General features: G+C 43.9%; 1 protein-coding gene across 10 annotated transcripts in view; it reads right to left on the minus strand.

The window, feature by feature from the left end:
* The window catches only part of PRKAG2 (protein kinase AMP-activated non-catalytic subunit gamma 2), a 184,929-nt gene that overhangs the window by 105,096 nt on the left and 61,445 nt on the right, over window positions 1-18,388 (minus strand). For 6 of the 10 annotated variants that reach the window (XM_048951501.1, XM_048951505.1, XM_048951503.1 and 3 more), the window contains 2 exons: window positions 18,121-18,192; window positions 7,730-8,009 (listed from right to left, as the gene is read on the minus strand). In XM_048951501.1, coding sequence (XP_048807458.1) covers window positions 7,730-8,009; window positions 18,121-18,192 — 352 coding nt within the window. Of the gene's footprint in view, window positions 1-7,651; window positions 8,010-13,754; window positions 13,800-18,120; window positions 18,193-18,388 lie in introns of those variants that run through there. The other 4 variants (XM_048951508.1, XM_048951504.1, XM_048951512.1 and 1 more) reach the window with 4 other exon arrangements.

Genomic DNA, 18,388 nt, shown 5'->3' on the forward strand with positions numbered 1-18,388 from the left:
CACTGGGCTACTATGCAAGATTAAGAAGGTCCTTAAAGGCACTGCACAATCAGAAGTCCTACCTCATCTTCCCAGGTTATTCATCCAGAACCAGATGTAGTGATAAAATGCAGGTTGCTGGACTGAGTCTGGGGTTTCCCTACACTTCCTATACAACACACATTATATTCCCCATACAATGTATTTTTCTGCCCTGCAATTGGGTTCTTTCATTCCATATTTTTCCAGATCAGAAAACTGACTGATTCAACATTTACGTCATGGTTTCATGTTTTTTGTTTTTTCGGGTTTCAGTATTCCACAACAAAACATCATCTTTATTCATCATTTTTTGAGGCATTTTCCATGGCTTTTATCTAAGAAGAAAGGACTCTGTGAACCTCTGATATATATCAAGTTTGGCTCTAATACTTTAAGAGAATGATAACACTCAGACTCAGACCGCATTTCAAAAGAGATTGAACACACAATGCAGCTTCCATGAGATCATGACTAGCATTCACTAAGCTTCAGGTGAAGCAGTGCCCTTAATACTAAGGATGTGAACAAAGCTACTAAAATAAACAGGCCTTCTTTATTACTTAAAACCAAGTATTTGCCTAGGAACCAAATTCTGAAATGGTTGATCTCTGTGTAAATTAAATCCCCATATGTTTGAAAAGCTCCCCATACTTGTTTTCCTGCATTTTCAAACTGCAAATATTTTCAAAAAGAAAAAACCCAAACCAAACCAAGTCGCACTTTATTTCCAAATACTTTGCTGTCATTAGATACTTTGAGACTTTGAAACTCTCTCATTAGCTTTACTGCCAATGGGGAAACAAAGTCGCTTGCATGTGAGCACTGCCCTGCAGACCTCTCTTTCACAAGGACTTGAAAGAGACTGGCAGGGAAAGAGCACCAGGGTTCATCAACCTCTCGGGTGTTCAAAGTGTGTATTTTCTATTTGTACATATGATATACAAATAAACAGGGAGAGCATCATTTTACCGAGTGAGGATTTCTCTTTCCCCTGCATGCCAGTAAGAGTCTCCACAAGAGTCAATATAGAACTAAGGTCACTGTCTTCTCATCTATACATTACAAGAAATAGTACCTTGGTTAGTTAGCAAAAGCAATCATTTATAGCACGTTCCATAGTCCAAATCCCAGGAAAGACTGAAAGTGAGAATGACTCTGATCCCACGTCCATCCCATAACACTGATGAAAGTCAGAGACTGAAAACTTACCCCCTTTTTTGCATCATTGCATCTGAATCACTAGCAGTTTGAAGATAGCCTGAGAAACTCTTATTTCCTAGAAAGATTGGTAAAGTATACAAAAGTACGCTGGGTGTGCTCCATATATGCAAACTACAAATAACATTGACCATGGGAAACAAAGGTGAAATGGGAAACGCATTGAGAGATCCCTCCAAATTAAGTAAAGCCAATCACCACGGGCACATTCTAAGCAGAAAAATCAGCTGCTGCTGACAGCTGATGTCAGTAACTGGCAGAGGAACCAGGGCTGAACATGGCTGGTCTGTGGCCATGCAAAGCTCCATGTGGCAGCAGTTCAAATGCAGCCGTGCTGCTGACACATGTTGTCTGCAGAAAGTCATTTTTCCAGTGTAGATAAGATTGAAATGAATAGTGTTAAGCCTTCTGTCTGACTTGGTGGGCAAAACAAGCTAGAGCAATCACAGTTAGATGTACTTGCACAGCAGTACTGGGAAGTGGAGGAAGACAGAAATGGCTCTGTACCTTCCCTAGGTTTTATGGGATGAAGTAGGAAAAGCCTTTGCCAGCATCCCAAGGTGAACTGCAGCCAAGCAGCCCCATCCTTCCACACCCCATCCCTTGCACCATCTAGTCAGATTTAAGGCAGAGTCAAAACCAGAAATCAGAGTTCTGGTTGACAACAGTTGGATCTGAATCAGCTGCCAGCAGGGCCAACCATGCCCTGCGTGCATCAGCCCAGCGCTGCCACCAAGTGGAGGGGTTGTCCTGCTCTGCTCCGAAGAGTGGGAGACTATGGGATGAATTGTTGATTAGAAATCCAGATGTAGATTCCAGAAGCTGGTATGAGGGAGGACAGACCAACCTGTACAGCATGGGAAGGTTAAGAGCAGCAGTAGGCAAACAGCTTGATCCAATGGTACACGAGATGCCTGTGCCTGGCATCCCATGCCTGTGTCAAACTGAAAAACTGCTGCTTCACTGGAAATTATTACCTAAACATCAGGAATACGGAGCACAATCTGGCGGACATGAATTGCAATTGGAAGTTTGAAGAAAAGATTCAGCACAGATATTCTACGGTGAGGAGGCCTACAAGGTTGCCCAGCTGGATGGGCTATGGGAAATGAAAGCTGCTGGCTCCATCTATGGGTAAAAACCAGTATAGTTATAACCTTTCCTTACAGAGAGCATATTCTTACCACAAAATGTTCTCTGAAAATATAAATTAATAGGACAAATACAATATCTGGCAGCCTTTCCTTTTTGCTTCTCGCATTCTTCTGGAAAAAAAAAACCACCACCACCACCTATCTGGCCCTTTATTACTGGAGCACCAGGACTCCACCTTATGGATTTTGTGGGGCACCACAGTTAATAGCGCTGAATTTCCAAAGCAGAAAAATTATTTACGATGAGAAAGCAGAAAATGAGCATTTTATGTTGAAAAATACTTCCTTCCTCAAATACAGTACAAGTTCACCTTTACGCAAATCTGACCACCAGCTTCAAGGTGTTGGAAAGCTGTGTAATTTTAGATACAGCATTCGTTAAACAACCTTTAATCCTGAGCTAATTTATGTTTTGATTCTGTCCATCACAGCCCAAAGCTTTAGGTCAACGGAAACCTTTTAATTGATTTCCTTTGCTGGCAAAATTGGCAGCACCACCGATGTGTTGTGATTACTGCTATCACCTTGGTATTTTTGGAAGGGGAAACAGGTCTGGAAAATGCCCTGCTGCCTTTCAGAGACAGCGTTCAGCCCTTGGTAGAAAGTTCAATTTCTAATAACTTAAATTTCCTACAACCATGTGCTTTTAATAAAATGTTCACTGTACTTGACGTTAATATGTCTACAGGGATAGCTGCCTAGTTTTCACTCAGTGAAAGAATGCTCTCCTCTTTTATTTGTATGTCTTGTTTCTGATGTGAGAACATACTGTTTCTGAAGCAAAAACTCATGCAAAACCACGGAAAAATGAAATTTGAATTGTGTTTCCTTGCAGTGCAGACCATCCTCCCACATTTTCTTCAGATCACCATAGTTTGCACTACTGAGAGAAAACTTGTGCCATTTCTTGTTTCTCTGAGCTCTATACCTACTCGTGCAAACTCACCCAGAGACCAGATGCATTCTCTTTCGGGGTGTGCACTCACAGCTAGCAGAGCTTAAACAGCCAAGACTCAGTAATGCTTTGGAGCACGGGGCCCTGTTTGTCATAGAATGGCTTGGGTTGGAAGGGACCTCAAGGATGATGAATCTCCAACCCCCTGCCACACGCAGGGCCACCAACCTCCACATTCAATACCAGACCAGGCTGCCCAGCGCCCCATCCAACCTGGCCTTGAACACCTCCAGGGACGGGGCATCCACAGCCTCTCTGGGCAGCTGTTCCAGCACCTCACCAATCTCTGTAAAGAACTTCCCTCTGACATCCAATCTAGATCTCCCCTCCTTGAGCTTAAAACCATTCCTTGTCCTGTGAGCCAATAATGCAGCGTCCTCGCAAGCCCACGACAAGTTGGACAGCAGTTCCACAACACCAATGTTGTGGAGTTACTTTTCACAGCACTTCAGACTTGAACACGCACCCATATATTGGCTCTTTGTTCTTGTCTGTGGTGAGCTGCTGTTAGCTCTGTGACAGCTACACCTCACACGTGCTTTTCTAAAGTTAGAAAATTCTCGTTTGCTCATTTTTTTCTTATCATCTACAAATAATCAGAATGCAATTGCTCAGCATTCCATGGCTGCTCGCTTGCCCACACTTTCAGCAGCAGTCAATGCCAGATAGTGAGCTCCTCACCTCCCACATGCAAACCTCTGCCTTCAGAACACATGTGGCTTTGGGATGTGCACACACCCTCCCAGTAAGGATCACATGGAGCCCATTGCCAGGAGGGAACACGGTGGCTGCAGCATCTGCTGCTTTTCAAGGTGGGACACTGGTCACTGGTGCCCCCAGTTTGCTCTTATAAAGCTTTCTCTGCAAACATCTAGCAGTTCATTTTGCAGGAAGGCATCTTTCCTTTCGAGGCAAATAGATTTTGAGGTCAGGGCAAGGGGTTATGGCTGGATGCTGAACTGGGGTAAATCAAAAGGAAAAGACCCAAAAGATGAGCTTTAGGCTATCAACAAAACACAAAATAAAATATTAAAAACTGCATTAAACACCTTACATCAAACTGGAAAATGTTTAAACTCGTGTCTGCAGATCACTTTTTGGTTTAACTTTGTCCTACCCAAACAGTTCATGTAAACTGTGTATCTTCGAATGGCAAAATACCTTCACTGGGAAAAGAACAGCTACACGGGAAAGAAAACACTGCAAATGCTACACACAGTCTTTGAAATGAAAACAAGCTAGGAAGAGGTTGCTTCCAAGAAAAACAAGGAATACGCAGAGTAACAGGTTAGTGTGTGTTTTGAACAAGGCAGAGGAAAGACGGGGGATGTTATTTACAGCAGAGATGGCATACACTTCCCACACATACTGCTCCAAGATGACAGGCAAAAGGGGTGTAGAATGGATTCAACTCAGGTAAAGCTGGGGAAAAAATCCTTACTAACCTTGTGGACTTCAGCCCGGTGCTTTTTTCAATTGTAGATTGCCTGGATAAAGTGCAGATTTGCTGTAAGGCATCTCTATGGTCCCCTGCTCTGATGCTATGTCACCCCCCCCCCCCTCCAAGAACATTTTTATTAATGTCTGCCTGCAGCTGCCCTTGCTGCCTCCTGTCCCTTCATTGTGAGCTCCTGAGATGCCCAGCTCTGCCATCTCCATAGCCCCTCATTAGTTAACTAATGAAAAGAAAATGTCTTCTTTTTCTCCTTAGCCCTGTGCTCCAGCCCCCAACCAACCCAGTGTCCTTCACTGGGCTCACTGCAGTACATCCCTGTCTCTCATACAGTGGAGCCAAGTGCTGGAGCCAGCATTGCAGCATTAAGCAAAAGGGAATCACCTCCCTCAGCCAGCTGACAATGCTCCTGCTAATGCAGCCCAGCATGCAAGTAATTTTCATTTTAATAGTGCTAACACAGTGCCAAGAGCTGATCGGCTGCAAGGGCAGGCAAGAACAGCAAGCCCATGTGATTTCAGCACGCTGTCATTTTCCAAAGAAATAAAGCAGCCTCAGCCCCATTCACTTTTAACACAGCTATCCCAAGCTGCTTGAGAAAATGGGATTTTAATCACAAAGGATGTGACAATTTTGATCACAGAAGCATTCAAATACCTTGGGAAACGTGTAGCCATGTGTTGCGTTAGCTCTTAGAGCTCTGCAGCACAGCATCTGCACAGATCTGAGGTCTCTGAGCTGAGGAGTCACTGAGAACTCTTGTCACTCAGAAAATGGTGGGAAGGATCCAGAGACTCTGCTTTGAGTGGGACTTAACCCATTAAGCTAGTGCTTCATAATACATAGGGTTATTCTTTCTTTGCAAAGTAGCAGGATGTAAAAGTTTGGTCTGTGAAAAACTAAACAACGCAACAGAAATGTTAACTTTCATACATTTCGTGAAGTCCTGAAAAGGTTTTGTTAAATACAATTAAAGACAAATCAATCAAATATGGTAAATCCTAAGAGTGCAATTCATCACCAACCAGTGTTAAGCACAGTGTGAATAAAACCTGCTTTAATGTGACAGTGAGGCACATGTGTCTGCACGAGCCTTGCCATTAGCGAGCTGAACTATGTGAAAGCACCTGGTATGAAATGCTGATCTTCAAAAAGCTGCAGAATGGGGCAAGTTATTGTTTTTATACACAGTTCAACCATCACACCCTCACAGGAGGCAGTTCCTTCTGCCTTAACAACAAAACCCAGCCAAACCCAGCACAGCTCCTGCGACCCTCCCTGGAGCAGCAGGGTCATGGGGATCTTCCGCCAGCTCAAAAATAGCATGGCCCCATTCCAAGCCTGTTCCTGTGATGTGACCTTATCAAAAGGATTTTGCTGACTACTGAAAAGATTCCTTTATTTAATATTCCGATGTACCTAGCTAGGAAAAATTTTAAATGGTGCTATTTGATGGGATTACTTTTTTAAAATGTCACAGGATGGCTTTGCTGTGCGCTGTGTTTCACTGTTATTCGTGCAGCAGAGAGCTCTTCTTGGTGCATTGCATCAGCAGCTTATTGCCTGTGCAGCATTTAAGCCTATCTAGTCTAGCAAAAAGAGCTCAAATGGACTTTAATTACTATGAGGCTTGAAACAGAGAGGTGCATAAAAGCGGGTTTGAACTTTTAATAGAGGAGAAAAAATGTCCTTGAGCAGAAATGATGCCTGCAGTCCACTCGGAGTCCTCCAGAAACATTGGCTCTTTCAGTCTGCTAATGGTGCTCCAGAGAGAGGCAAAGACTGGGACAGATGCAATCTCAACTAAGCTGCAGCAGAACTTCTGGTCAACTAAAAGAAAAATCCACTACAGGTTTGTATAGCTGTGTCAGTGCACACAAAAGTAATGAAAAAATTATTTGTTCTGATTAAAACCTACATTTTAAAGAGGAATTTTGCTGAAGAAAAAGGAAGTGCCTCTTCACAGTGTGTAAGTCACAGAAAGCTATCAATACATTGCAGTAAACACTCAGTCAAACTTGGGTATGTGCATCATTAACTCTGTATCTACATTGTCTCTGAAGGTTTGCCAAAAAATTGCCTTTAAGCTATTTCTTCTGTTCCCAGGAAGGAAAACACACTGTGTTCTGACACACCAACAACCTCAGTGGCACAAAGTCATTCCACTCTTTCCCCTATAACCAAATCCTCCTCCTACAGCTACTGTCCCCAAGGCAGAGCAACCACAACCCTTTGTAGATTGGCGCTGGGAATCTTCATTCAACAAGAAAGGATTGAAATCGAAGCCTTTTCTCAGCAATCCTCATTTCTGAGTTGTAGAAATGTTGTATTAGCACACGGGCTGTTGAAGAAGCCAAATTTGTTCCTAATACAAAGCAGGCAACTGCTCTGAACCAAGGAGGTCAGAGCAGTTTTCATATGATTTCACATTCTAGCAGAGCAGCCCAAACACTCTCTTAGTGGTCATTTGATTGTAAACGTATCATTTATAACCATCAAGTCAAGGCCTCTTTTTAACCAAAAACGAGACAATTCTCTATGGAGTCTACCCAAGCAAACCTCCCTGAGCTCCCAAGGCAACATCCTGTCCGTGCCCATCTCCACCCCAGGCCCCATGACTGCTCCCGCTCCTCTTGAGCCTGGGAGCTGATGTCCAACCAGCCTCGATGAAACTGCGTGGACACTGCCTGTGCCACAGCAGCAGGATTTCTAAGCAACACTCTGATGCATGATTTCCCTCCTCAGCCATTATGGGTGTCCTGGAAAAGTCATTCCCTACTTGCCAGACAAAACCCCCAAACACAGTGAAAGCGATAACGAACAATTAGCACATGCCTCTTCTGCACTTACTTCACTACCGCAGGTAAAGAATGGGCCAAGCCCAGAGGTACTGTGTATCTTCCTGAAATAACATGAGCAATTTCTTACTTTTTCTTGATCTGGAGAAAAACTTGATGCCCCCAGGAGAGGTAGACGGGTTGGAATTGGGGGAGGACTCTTTGGAGGAGGACCTGAAGATCCCACTGAAGCTCATTCGACGTGGGGAGCGTGGGGGAGACTCCTGGTAGGGGAAGGGGAAGACAGTTTTGGGTGAGCCAGGGCTGTGTTTGGATCTCACAGGGGCAGAAACAGGGCTGGAAGGTCGGTTCTGGAGCCCTTTTGAGAAAATGCCTTTCGAAGGACTGCCTGCAGAGTAGCTTTCGTCCACCTGAGGAGGAGAGAAAAAAGAAGAGAAAGAGAAATCACCATTAATTCAGTTCAGTTTGTGCCATTAAGATCTCAGAGCTTGTCTCAACATGGTCACTCCTGTTTATTCCAGCTGTGGGTTAGCCAGACCTTCCCACCCTCAGCCTGCACTGCTATGTAGATGTGTGTTTTGTGCCACCTCACTGGGCTCATTGCTGTTAAAGATGTCTTGAATTTCACAAAAATTTTAACCTATGTGCATGAACTTTATTACCACACATACACTGTGGGATATTTTTTACCAGATTTATTTGCTGCACATTCCCTTACCTTCCCTAGAAAACTGAAAGGTGGGTGGCAATAAATTTATTAAGAGCAATGAATGACCTCCTTTAAGCTAACACAGCAACCTGAAGCCTCCATTCTGCATTTAAGCACCCATCTGTAGTACTCTGTAGAAATCTCTACTGTGCAATGAGGCTCAGCAGAGAGCATGAGTTCTCAGCACCAGACACTGCCATGGGGGTTTAACTCTAGTCCCAAAATAGAGCAATCATTCTAGAGTGGCAATGTTACAGATAATTAGCCCAGCCTCCAGCTTGGGCACGACCTTTCTAACAGCTCTGTCTCTTCATTGACCTGTGCTGGTTTTCCAGCCAGCATGAATATCTACACACAACACAGCACTGCACCATGCAGGCTCATCTAGAGAGGTGAAGGGGAAAAGCCCAGAAAAACAAACCAATAAAAGAAGCAAAGATGAATTTCTTCCCACATACAATTAACAGAAGCCTACACAAACTGCTGTGTGCCCAGGCCTGAGTTATATGCAGAGTTTCTTTCCTCCTGAATGCACAAAATACTTCTATGGGCACAAAGCTTTTTTTTTTTAGCTGGGGTCATTAATTAAGGGTCCTGTTCCTGGGGATCAGTGACAGTGGGTTTCAGGTCTTAGTGAAAGTGGAATCAAAGGCCATGGGCACAGCACGCTGCCTTCTGCATGAGGTTGATGGGGTTTGAGTCTTCTGCATGCTTGCTCCTCGCTCCCAGTACGCAAAGCAAAAGGGATGCATGTATGTATGGAGCATTAAACAACTGCTGTCTGCAAGGTGCACATTATATGTCAGTGAAGCTGGGTGTGTTGCTGCCATGGGAGGAATGGTAGGGAAAATAATATATTTGTTAGTATCACAGAATCATAGAATGCCTTAGGTTGGAAGACACCTCAAAGATCATCAAATTCCAAACTCCATGCAGTGGGTTGGCTGCCCTCCATGGGACCAGGCTGCCCAGTGCCCCATTTAACCTGGCCTTGAGCACCTCCAGGGATGGGGCATCCACAGCTCTCTCAGCAGCCCGTGCCGGTGCCTCACCACTCTCTGAGTAAAATATTTCTTCCTTACATCTAACCAAAATGTTTCCTCTGTTAGTTTAATGCCATTCCCCTTTGTCCCATGCAAAAAGTCACCTCCTCCTGTCTGTAAACTCCCCTCAAGCACAGGAAGGCTGCAATGAGGTCTTCTCTTCTGCAAGCTAAACAAGCCCAGTTCCCTCAGCCTTTCCTTGTAGGAGAGGTGCTTCAGCCTCTTGATCATATTCATGGCCCAAAGATGAAAGAAAAGATGAAAGCTGGGCTGGGTCTTGCTCTGTGGAAACCACAGAAGGGCCTGCAGTGGTTCCTCACTTGGGAAAATTTCCAACCTGAAAGGCTGGTGGCATTTGGTCTGAGAGATGGACACCAGCAGCCAGGGTCAGCAGCTGGAGCATGGAGATGTCTGGCAAGACACTCAACTGCTTTTAATCTCTGCACATTTATTTCTTACTACCTTTGCCTTTGCAGAAGGACTATAGGACTAGTCGCCCTCGAGGGGAAATTTTTGGAAAGGTTAAATCAATTCTAACTAAAGCACTGGGTACCAGAAACAACAGACTCCTGACAGTTGTCATCAGAGAAGAAAATACAGTGTCTCCTTTTCTTCTCTTTTCTTTTTCCACTCTCACTCTCCTGTCTTTTAATAAATAAAGACACCCTCTTGCTCAGTCAATGCCTCGACTCCATTCTGAGTCTTAATTTGCAGGGGTTGGGATCAATATAATGAAACACAGGTCACTTTGGCTTGCAAATCTCCTTCAGTGCCACTCCACGTCCTCTGGCACAGACACCATCTCACAGTGAGTCAAGAAGAATCGAGCACAGTCCCCCAAGTGAGACCTGGAATAATTAACAGACTATAAATAAATTAATAAACTCCACTTTTGTTATGGGTAAATAGCCCCCAAAAGATAACTTCTTCATGAAAGCTCATTAACTTTATTAAACAGCATCTGTAGATCACCTGAGACTACCTACACAGTGTTCTCTGCCCAGCTATGTAGTCCAGGAAACAACCGTGCAGTGCAGCAGCATCTCCACTCACTGCAGTGCAACCAGGTCTACTGCCAAATCTACTGCCTGAAAGTTGGGAGCAAGAAGTATGTTTTCAAGTTCATTTTAATTGCACTATAAATCTGGTGCTACCTCTGTAATTTCAGACTGTTTCCAGGAATGTAATTTCATTATCATTTTTTCCTAAACTGACATGCCATGGAAGTTGTAAAGCTAAGAGAAGGACGTCCTTCTGGTGCCACCTTTAATATCTCATGCATCTTTTTTTGCATGCTTACTTGGTAATTACAAAACACCACTAGGAGACCCTTCAAAAGTTCCATGCTATCCTCACATCCTCAAGAAACAATCTGCCAAATAACATCAGTGTTCTCCTGCACGCACAAGCCAGATATGGAGCAAATCGTTCTCCAATTCTGAGCAGAAGCAGCAGGATGTTTTCTTTTACTGCAATCACAACCCGCTACTTTTCTCTCTATCGTGCCAGGCAGATGAATTAGTTAATTGCTAGAGCACCAGGGGCACGCTACTGAATACACATGTGCATGCTACTAAATTAAAGGAAATTACTACAACAAATTCTTCTCCAGCTGTTCCACACATTGATTACACACAGGTTACGCCCACCGACAAAGAGGATAAATACCTATGATTTTGCTTTGGGAATTATATCAGTATTTCTTTCCTGGAATCTTAATTGAAGCCAATGGTTGTGAGTTTTAAAAGATGGTTGATGTCCATGCATCAGCTGGGAACGCAGAAGAATCTCTGCCGTGGAATAAACTGTAGCAACCCATGCAGCATCTGCACGATGACTCCTGCAGGAGTGCTGGAGGAAGGCTGCACAGCTGGATGGATCATCAGCCTGTTCTTCACGTGTTTTGGGTTCATTCCCTGAAGCTATCACAGACAGACGGGCACAAGGAAAAGTCAACTTCTGAGCACAGGTCTGCAGGGAATGGAGATGCTGGAATAAAGCTACAGCAGCAGGAGTGTAATAAAAGAACACATGAGTGCAAGTGCAACCCTACCTATGTCAATCCGTTCCCCAGGGAGGCTGGGCAGCCAAGCAGACACACACAGTACATTATATGAGCTGCTTTGGTTGTTCAAGGTTAACCCAGTTACCTTACATAGCGCCGAGTAAATATAGACAAAAACGCTGCAAGGCTGCCATCTCTGGAGCACAAAAAGATCCTCAGCTGGGGACCAGGGAGAAACTGCTCTGTTTTACAAACTGAATGATCTTCGTCAGGCTCCTAAAATGTATCTAGAACTGGCTGCTGTTGAAAATAAAGCAATAAAATGAGAGGTGCCTTAGACTCCTTTATATCTAGAAGACGTGCTTTCAATTTCCTGAGTAAAATGTAAAGTGATAGCTTGGCACCTGCCTGAGCTGGACAGCGCTGGAAGATTCCATCTCAGGAAGCAGCATCTTCATAGCTTCTTGGTCATCTCACCTGGGTGCACAGCTCTCTCCCTAACCTCCTCTTCATTTCTCACAGCAATGCACATCAATGGCTCAGAGCCTTCCACTGATGGACCAGCAGATCTGCATCTTCATTTCTCATTGTCTTTTTTCAATGTACTCCTCAATGACAAAATCCCAGCATAAGCCAGACTGCACATGGCCACTCTGCTTCAGTGGGTACGAGAATCTGACTCTACAGCAGGACTGTGCCTAAGCCCATCCTGGACCACAACCCTTAACCTCTCCTACATGCTGCTACTCCAGATGTATTCCAGTTGAACAACCACGTATCTTGTTAAGAATCACAGAATCACAGAATCACCCGGGTTGGAAGGGACCCCAAGGATCATGTAGTTCCAACCCCCCTGCCTAGCAGGGCCACCAAACATACACATTCAGATCAGGTTGCCCAGGACCCCGTCCAACCTGGCCTTAAACACGTCCAAGGACGGGGCATCCACAACCTCCCTGGGCAGCCCGTTCCAGGGCCTAACCACTCTCCGCTTGTTACCGGCCTCCACCTGGACATAGAGCCATTGACCACCACCCTCTGTCTGCGGCCTTTCAACCAATTGCTTATCCATGGGGTCGTCCACCCATTACCTGTCCTGAAGATCATCCAGATTTTCCTGTCCCTCCACCCAACAGTCTTCTTTTTGACAACAGCCTGGCATCTTTCCCTTCAAACTGTGAGAAAACTTCAACTGTTTTCTCACCTAACTTGCAATTCTTCTTGCTTGCAAGATGAAGAATTGCAAGTCGCATCACGTTTAATCACAACCATATGGTAATCCCCACTGCAGTGAACTGAGACCAAACTATTCACACTTCACTGCAAACCATTCTCTCGTCACCCACACAAAATCCATCTCAGTCCTGCCTCTTCTCACTCACACACACAAATCTTCTCCACACTGCCCTTTTCTTTCCCATACTTTGTATGGAAAATCCAATCCCTCTTCTGTTTTGCAAAGTGTAGCCTTCTATAAGAAGGCATCTGTGCTGACAACTTAAAATTTAAGGACTTCTTAACTGCGAGGAAGAGAAGAGTCCTGCCAAAGAGACGTGGACAGAAAAATAAATGAGCTGTGCTGAGAAGACCAACCACAAATAGGTGGACTGGGCCAGAGCCAGGGAACCCTGCTTCTGTCCTTGTCCCTTGCAGCACCTCACTGCAGCCAGCTCCCCGGGCCTTTTCATAGGCACACAGCCTTCTTCAGAGGATTCCTTCATTACCTGCTTCAGGAAACACGAAGATAGGGCACTTCCTTGGATTTCCACTTTTCTTCCAAATTTGGACAAATTCTCCTCTCCTTGGATGTGCCATCTTTCCTGTTTGTGCTGACCAACCCCTGCAGTGATCCCTTCCTGTCTGCCATGGGACTTACGCAGCTCAGGATCCCTGAAAAACCTCCATCTCTGATTCAGTTGCTGGGGAATTTAGATGCACTTTCAGAACAGACCAAATTAAAACCTGTCTGGAATGTGAATGGGCTCAAGCTAAACTGTCTGAAAGCCTCAAAATGCTTCTGAATTTATATGAAAGTTATTAAATGCTACTGAGCTCTGCTCCTTTTTCTCCAGCTCTAAGTAGTTAGGACACTTATGAAGCATTTGAGTTTTTTATGCTTTTACAGCAGTGATTTATTTCACCTTAATTTTGCTTCTTTGCTTAGAAAAATCCAGAAAGCAAAAATCGCCTTCCACCTCCCTTGTCAGGGACAGTAAGCACAATTAAGGACGACACACGAGATAGATGTCTGCACTTATTTCTTGCCCTTGTGCTGAATCTCAACAAAGAAGCCCTTTAATAAACTTAATTGGATGATTCCCTTATTACGGTGGAATAAAAGAGCTCACAGAATCACAAGAGCTGACTTCGTTAGACCAAAAGGTAATGAAGGACTTACTCTCTTGGGCACCATGTGGTTACATTCACCCCCATTAGTTCCCTCGGATCTGCATGAGCAAAAACAATTGATATGACAACGTGTTTTACAGGATCAGAGATGTCACTTCCCAAAATTAAAGCCCAGTGACACTTCCCAAATTAAAATACAATGGGATGCGGCTGGCTGATCTGGCAGGCTCAGAGTGCCTGGCATGGCTGTAGGGTTGGGATTAGGTTTCCCACAGCAAGCAGGCCTGCTCAAAGGTAGGAGCAGGGCAGGGAGGGAAGAGCAGGTCTGGCTCCAGGTGAGAGCAGGATGGCTCCAGGCTCCATTTCCTAACACAAAGTGTTTGTGGCAAAGCAGTGAAGGGCCGTGCAGCAGTTGTCACTTATGTCCTCATTCTGAGCCTCACTGCATCCACTGCCCGTGCCCCACGTCCGCTTGGGACACGCTGCCTGTCCTTCCTGCTGAGGCCAGCTCACTGATCACAAAGAAACGGATAATTAAAGGCTGAGAAAAAAGAGATCAAAAGGAGACTTGTTATCCAGCGAAGGAGAAAGGGGGTAAAAATGGGGTATTTTTTGCTTCTTCTCCCTGTTCCACCGTTTATGAGTCACTGCACAAAACAAAAACAATGCTGGGAGCAGAACCAGGACAAAGTGCTCGCCTGAGCCCATCAGCATCGTCCTGCATTACTGGCAGCAGAACTGTGGGATGATGACAAATGCAGTCATAACAAAGCCTATGTTTTGCCCTATTCCTTTGTTTGCACATCCAAAAACCAAAGTAATCCTTCAGCCACTGTGTCACATCCAGAATCCACGTACAGCTGATTATCGACAGCTATTCTCAAAATCTAACCAAGCTTTGTGGCAGACTTTCCAAACAACCAGGTCTGCTCCCAGGTGCAACTGCTCCGTTTGAACCACTTGCAAAATGTGTTTTAGTGACTCAGGGCATTTTGCACTCAAGAGTTTCCTGCTCAGAATGTATTACTTTCTCCCCCCTCGTTTTTGTAAGAACTGCACACTGTATCAGTAATGAGCCTGTAGTTCTTTCAAGTCCCTGATAAAGTATTATACAGTATAACAACAGTATGTTTTCCCTGTTTAGAAACAAAATTTTCCACTGATGAATCCTAACTCATTTAATCATCCAGGCTTTACTCAATTCACAGGCTCCCAGGTCTGTTCAGCATCATTCCACTTTCTTAAATCTAAATGTCTGTGCTTCTTTTTTATATACATGACACCAACACCATTACATTTTCCAACCAAATTTATAATCTCCTTGAAAACCCAAATTTGCTCACTAAGAACTGTTTGCCATTAATTCCAATCAAAATGAGTCTACTATAATAGCATCATTAACTATTCAACATTAGATATCTCACTGTTATAACCAGGAGTAATGTCACACTGACAAATCTGCAAATTATCCTAATTGCAGATATTGTAAATATTGACAAAATAATTGCTTTTTTCCAGTCTTTTGCAACCTCATCTCTGCTCCAAAGTTTATTCAAAATTAGCACTGGTTGGTCACAGAAAGCTCTGCCAATCCCTACAGAGCTGTTTTATCAGAGTTGTTTGGGTTTAGCTGTAGCATGTTCCATCTTATGCACACTTAAGTCATTCATGAGATAGAGCTGCCATTATCACATAAGATAAACACCTCACCCACTTCTTCACATGCAGAGAACAGTCAATGCATATTTCTTTTTCAAGCTTCCATCTATAGCTTATGACAAACATCTTATAATGATCCCGTGAGGCCATTCCTCCTTCAAGGATTCATGCCATTTCTGGAGAGTCTCAGTTTGAATACGGGGCAATCAGCAATACCAGTTATTCTAGACAAAGCCACCACAAGTATTAAAGCTCTTTGTGATGCAACGAGAAGCGTCAGAGTACCTGCAGCTGACACAAGAGCTACTGTGCTGCATCACATTGTGCCAAACATTCCGTGTGAGAGCCTGCAGAGTATTACACCTTGCCTTCAACAGAGGAAGGTCAAAACCACCACTGCCCCCCTCCTTCCATCAGGTCATAAAGGAAAGAAAAATACATCGGTTATAATAATAACCATGCCAGTGAGAAGTGATTAAGGCTGAGCTTCAGGAAATATGTGACACATTCCCACCTCTGTCAAAAAATTCCTATGTGAATCTGAACAAGTAATTCCGCCCTTCAGTTTCCTGGCTGCAAAGTGAGGATTACTGTCACAGGATAATGATTGAGAGGCACTCACACACTGAAGTGCTGAGAATCCTTGTGAAAAATGTTAATACAATTTCTAAAAGGTTTTCACAAAGATCAGTGGTACTAAATTAATGGCAGATCAGAAAGGCAGGCTGTGAGCTACTCTTCTCTGACTTGACATATAGCCCAGCTGACAGAAGAGTTCAGCGAAGGAAGAGAGATGTCCCTGATTAATCACCAGTCTCCAACACTACTGGTGAATGGAAAAGCCATGCTGCTGATGAAATACTGACTTACGGTGTACGAAAGGTACACAACACTTTGTGATTTCAGACTTGGACAAAGGAAACCCATTTTACATGAAGGAGAACAGTGAAAATCGGGAACTTCTTTATATTGCACCAGCAGGACCTGGAAAACTTTGAGTTTAAATTAAATAAGTTACTGCAATCTGATGGTGGCCACCAATTACTAACTACAAAGATCCCATCCTTTGCATTAAGGAGAAAAATGCTATTTAGGATGAGCTGCAATTTATTTTATTTGATGATTTGTTTCTGATTGGAAGTTTGGCACTGTCAGCTGGTCTGACAGTGAGTTCTGTTCAACACATGCAACAAAATGGTAAGAGGCCTTACATGTCAGGTAAATAAACCATTTTGGATCTAGAGCCTGGCTGCACTGTTATTCCAAAATCCACACTCCCACATGCAGAACTTGACCCAAGTTTTGGGGAAAATAAACAGTATTCATAAAAAACACTGAGGGAATGGTTTTAATCTCAAGATAGGAAGGTTTAGATTCAATGTCAAGGGAAAGTTCCTCACAAAGTGAGTGGAAAGGTGCTGGCACAGGTTGCCCAGAGAGGTTGTGGGTGCCCCATCCTTGGAGATGTTCAAGGCCAAGTTGGATGGGGCCCTGGGCAGACTGGTCTAGCACTGGATATGGAGGTTGGTAGCCCTGCATATGGCAAGGGATTGGAGCTTGATGATCCTTGAGGTCCCTTCCAACCCAAGCCATTCTATGATTCTATGAAACTGCAAAAGGGGGTGACTAATCTAATGCTCTTCCAGTTTTTCCCAAGAAAACCGCTCATGAAAAAACTGTTCCAAGACTGGTAAGAGAAAAAACAAGGAGTTCATAAATGGTAAAACTGAAATTGTTTAACAATATCACAAAAAATTACACATGAGCAACATCGGCTTTGATATATCTTCTTCTTCATATAGCCTCTTCGCCTTTCCTTGGGAAAAATCAAGCTCCAGTTAGGATCACCAGCACTCTTTCAGCATGTCATCATATTGGCCACTTTATTCAGACCCATCAAACAAGAGCATTTTGGTAACACTGTATTTTAGCTTCCCTGGCATCTACAAGAATTGCTCTGTGTTTGTCAGTGACTCCTACATCACAGTCCTAAAAGATCCAGTGCAGAAAAGGACAAGGCCACTGTTATAAACATATTCAGTTACTGATGGATTGCAGAAGTTTTTTTTAAACAACTGTCCTTTGCCACGAGGTGCAAAGGCATAGAGATGCATGCTGTCAGCAGAGTTAAATTATTATCATTCTAGATGCAGATTAGCTTCACTAAGGAGATATTATCGTTTCACCTGCCTTGAACTATAACTGCAGACTCACTGACAAATGGCCTCCCTACAGAAAGGTCCATATCCTTGTAAATATTGCCACAAATCTGCTGTGTAGCTACAGATCAGCTTTTGAGATATCTACTGTTGTTCAGAAGGGTATCTCTCGTCACCAAGTCTGTAACTTGGTTGGCAGGAGGTCTACGTTTAGCAGATCAACTCATATGTCAAAGCTCTGTGAAAATTATGAGGCCAGGAACACGAGGCACCGCACTTCTGTAGCAACACCACACATTTTGGCAGCTGTTTTCCTGAGAATACAGTAATCCAATATCACTCCATCAAATTACAGTGTTATACAACACATCTGCAGTATCTAAAGGAACCGAGGTTACTGTTCTTTACAGGTGACAGCGTTAAGCACTGTCATGATAAGGCCTGCAGAAGTCACAGTGTTTGCCTGAGAGTATCGCTTTCAATGGGTAAATGGCAGGAAAGGTTAAAAGCCTGAGACTTCTCCAAGTCTAAGGAATTGTGGTTATCACCGATGGACTCAGCAACTACAATGAAGGTGAAGGTTTGGAAAGACCCTACCTTGCGAGAAGCATTTTTGTCTGCGTTCTCCACATCACCGTCCAAGAATGGCATGGCAAAAGAGCTGAGATCCTGATGGGAGAGAGAAGAAAAAATGATGTCCTGTAGCAATGTCTCCTTCCTTATATCAGAGCATCCCATGTCTGTAGCCCACAGTTCTACCTCCAAAGTGCCTGCTGCCTTACCCATAGCTACTGCTGGAAAGGATAACACGGGATCTGACATGTCTGCTTGCGTGGCAAGGAGAACAGATTTAAGTAACTTGTGA

The sequence above is a fragment of the Lagopus muta genome, chromosome 7, assembly GCF_023343835.1.
Source record: "Lagopus muta isolate bLagMut1 chromosome 7, bLagMut1 primary, whole genome shotgun sequence".
NCBI classification, from domain to species: Eukaryota; Metazoa; Chordata; class Aves; order Galliformes; family Phasianidae; genus Lagopus; species Lagopus muta.